The sequence below is a fragment of the Protomyctophum bolini genome, assembly GCF_963924005.1.
Source record: "Protomyctophum bolini genome assembly, chromosome: 23".
In the NCBI taxonomy this organism is placed as follows: Eukaryota; Metazoa; Chordata; class Actinopteri; order Myctophiformes; family Myctophidae; genus Protomyctophum; species Protomyctophum bolini.
This window is the reverse complement of record NC_137884.1, coordinates 25,239,112-25,240,782: the sequence shown is the minus strand read 5'-3', so window position 1 is coordinate 25,240,782 and position 1,671 is coordinate 25,239,112. Positions and strand designations below refer to the sequence as shown.

The following is a 1,671-nucleotide window of genomic DNA, read 5'->3' as shown; positions in this document are numbered from 1 at the left end:
TAAATGAATACAAGCATGAACGATGATGTTTCTCTGAATATCGTCTACACTCACAGGCTGATCCCAGAGTTTTGGAGCCGATCCCCATTTGAGATTCCCAGAGTTTTCGGGCCAAATTTTAGTTTAGTTTTTTTCCAAAAAGGGACAAAAACAATCACTTTTTGATTCAAATCTTCTCACTGACATTTTGTAGAATCTGTTGTCGGGTCTAAATGTGTTAATACTGACCCGTGCTGAGGTCTCTCTACCAATCAGAACACAGTATACTGACCCGTGCGGAGGTCTCTCCTCCAATCAGAACACAGTATACTGACCCGTGCGGAGGTCTCTCCTCCAATCAGAACACAGTATACTGACCCGTGCGGAGGTCTCTCCTCCAATCAGAACACAGTATACTGACCCGTGCGGAGGTCTCTCCTCCAATCAGAACACAGTATACTGACCCGTGCGGCGGTCTCTCCTCCAATCAGAACACAGTATACTGACCCGTGCGGAGGTCTCTCCAAACAGAGGCCTGTTGTCCAATCCGCTGGTTCCGTAGGTTCTGGTGGTGAAGTCGTCCATCGTGGCAGAACTCTCTCCCTCTCAGCGACAGCGCCTCCTGGTGGACGCGGGGAGTAAGTGCGTCATCGTGCTATAGCGCCACAGCCGCGGCCGCCACCCTCCCTGACCTCCGACCTCCTCCAGGATCACAACGGAAAGGTCGCGCGCGGCGCTGTTCGCATGGCGGGTCCACCCCCACACCACTAGGGGGAGCTGCTGCTGGTGGTGGTTCCCTCACCTGTGGAGGGAGAGAAGAAGAAGAAGAAGAAAGCAGCGTTGATTGACAGCAGATTCGACCAATCTGGAAGAGGCTAGTAAACTAGGCAACTAGTAAAAAATCATACCCGTGTCAACCGAGTGGTGCAACTTCCCTCCCCCCTCTCCTCCCCCTCTCTCTCTCATTAGCAGGCAACAGTGCAGCACTGTCTCTCTCTCTGTTTCTGGCAAACAGCGCCCCCCAGCGCATTCATGAAGTCAATGGCAGACCGAGTGGCAAATCGTAGTGGCAAAGTGAGTCACAAAGTGAATTTAATGTTGTTTAAAAGTCATTTAATGCAATCAAATATTACTTTTCTGTTTGGATGTACAGTATGGGCTATGAAGGCCAGAAAGTAGTTTTATGCTAGTCAGTAGTCAGTAGGCGTTCCCACATAACTTCCGGGTATGATGATGATGTCACGCGCATACCCCATAGAGTATTAAAAGGATAGAGACTAAACTAACGCGAAGCTCCGCCCCCTCTGCTATTCATGTCAGTGGAAGTTGCTCAGTGGCGTTTTGAAGCACCCGGAAGGCTGCCGGAAGTACCGTCTTTTCGCTGATTCAGCATTTCACCGAGGTGCACTCTGGGTGCACTTCCGCATTTGGACACCAAATTTTGGTGTCCAAATGCGGAAGTGCACCCAGAGTGCACCTGGGCTTTACATTGGGCGCTCGGTTGCACGGGGTTTCCTCGTCAAGAATCCACGGGTCCGCCTGCAGTCCTTCCTCTTACCACTAGGGCCCAGCGCTTCAACATTGGAGTGCATAGCTGGCCCCTTGGCATACCCTCTATCCACACTTTTCCTGGGCTGTGTGTGCTCCAGTTCCTGTTGATTTAATTGGATATCATTGGTCATCTGACCAGTT

General features: G+C 50.9%; 1 protein-coding gene across 1 annotated transcript in view; it reads right to left on the bottom strand.

Annotated features, from left to right (window-relative positions):
- The window catches only part of tmem243b (transmembrane protein 243, mitochondrial b), a 2,015-nt gene extending 1,390 nt beyond the window's left edge, over positions 1 to 625 (bottom strand). The window contains exon 1 of the mRNA XM_080757313.1: positions 487 to 625. Within this exon, the coding sequence (XP_080613439.1) occupies positions 487 to 564 (78 nt within the window). The 5' untranslated portion in view covers positions 565 to 625. The remainder of the gene's footprint in view (positions 1 to 486) is intronic.
- Between the last annotated feature and the right edge of the window lie 1,046 nt (positions 626 to 1,671).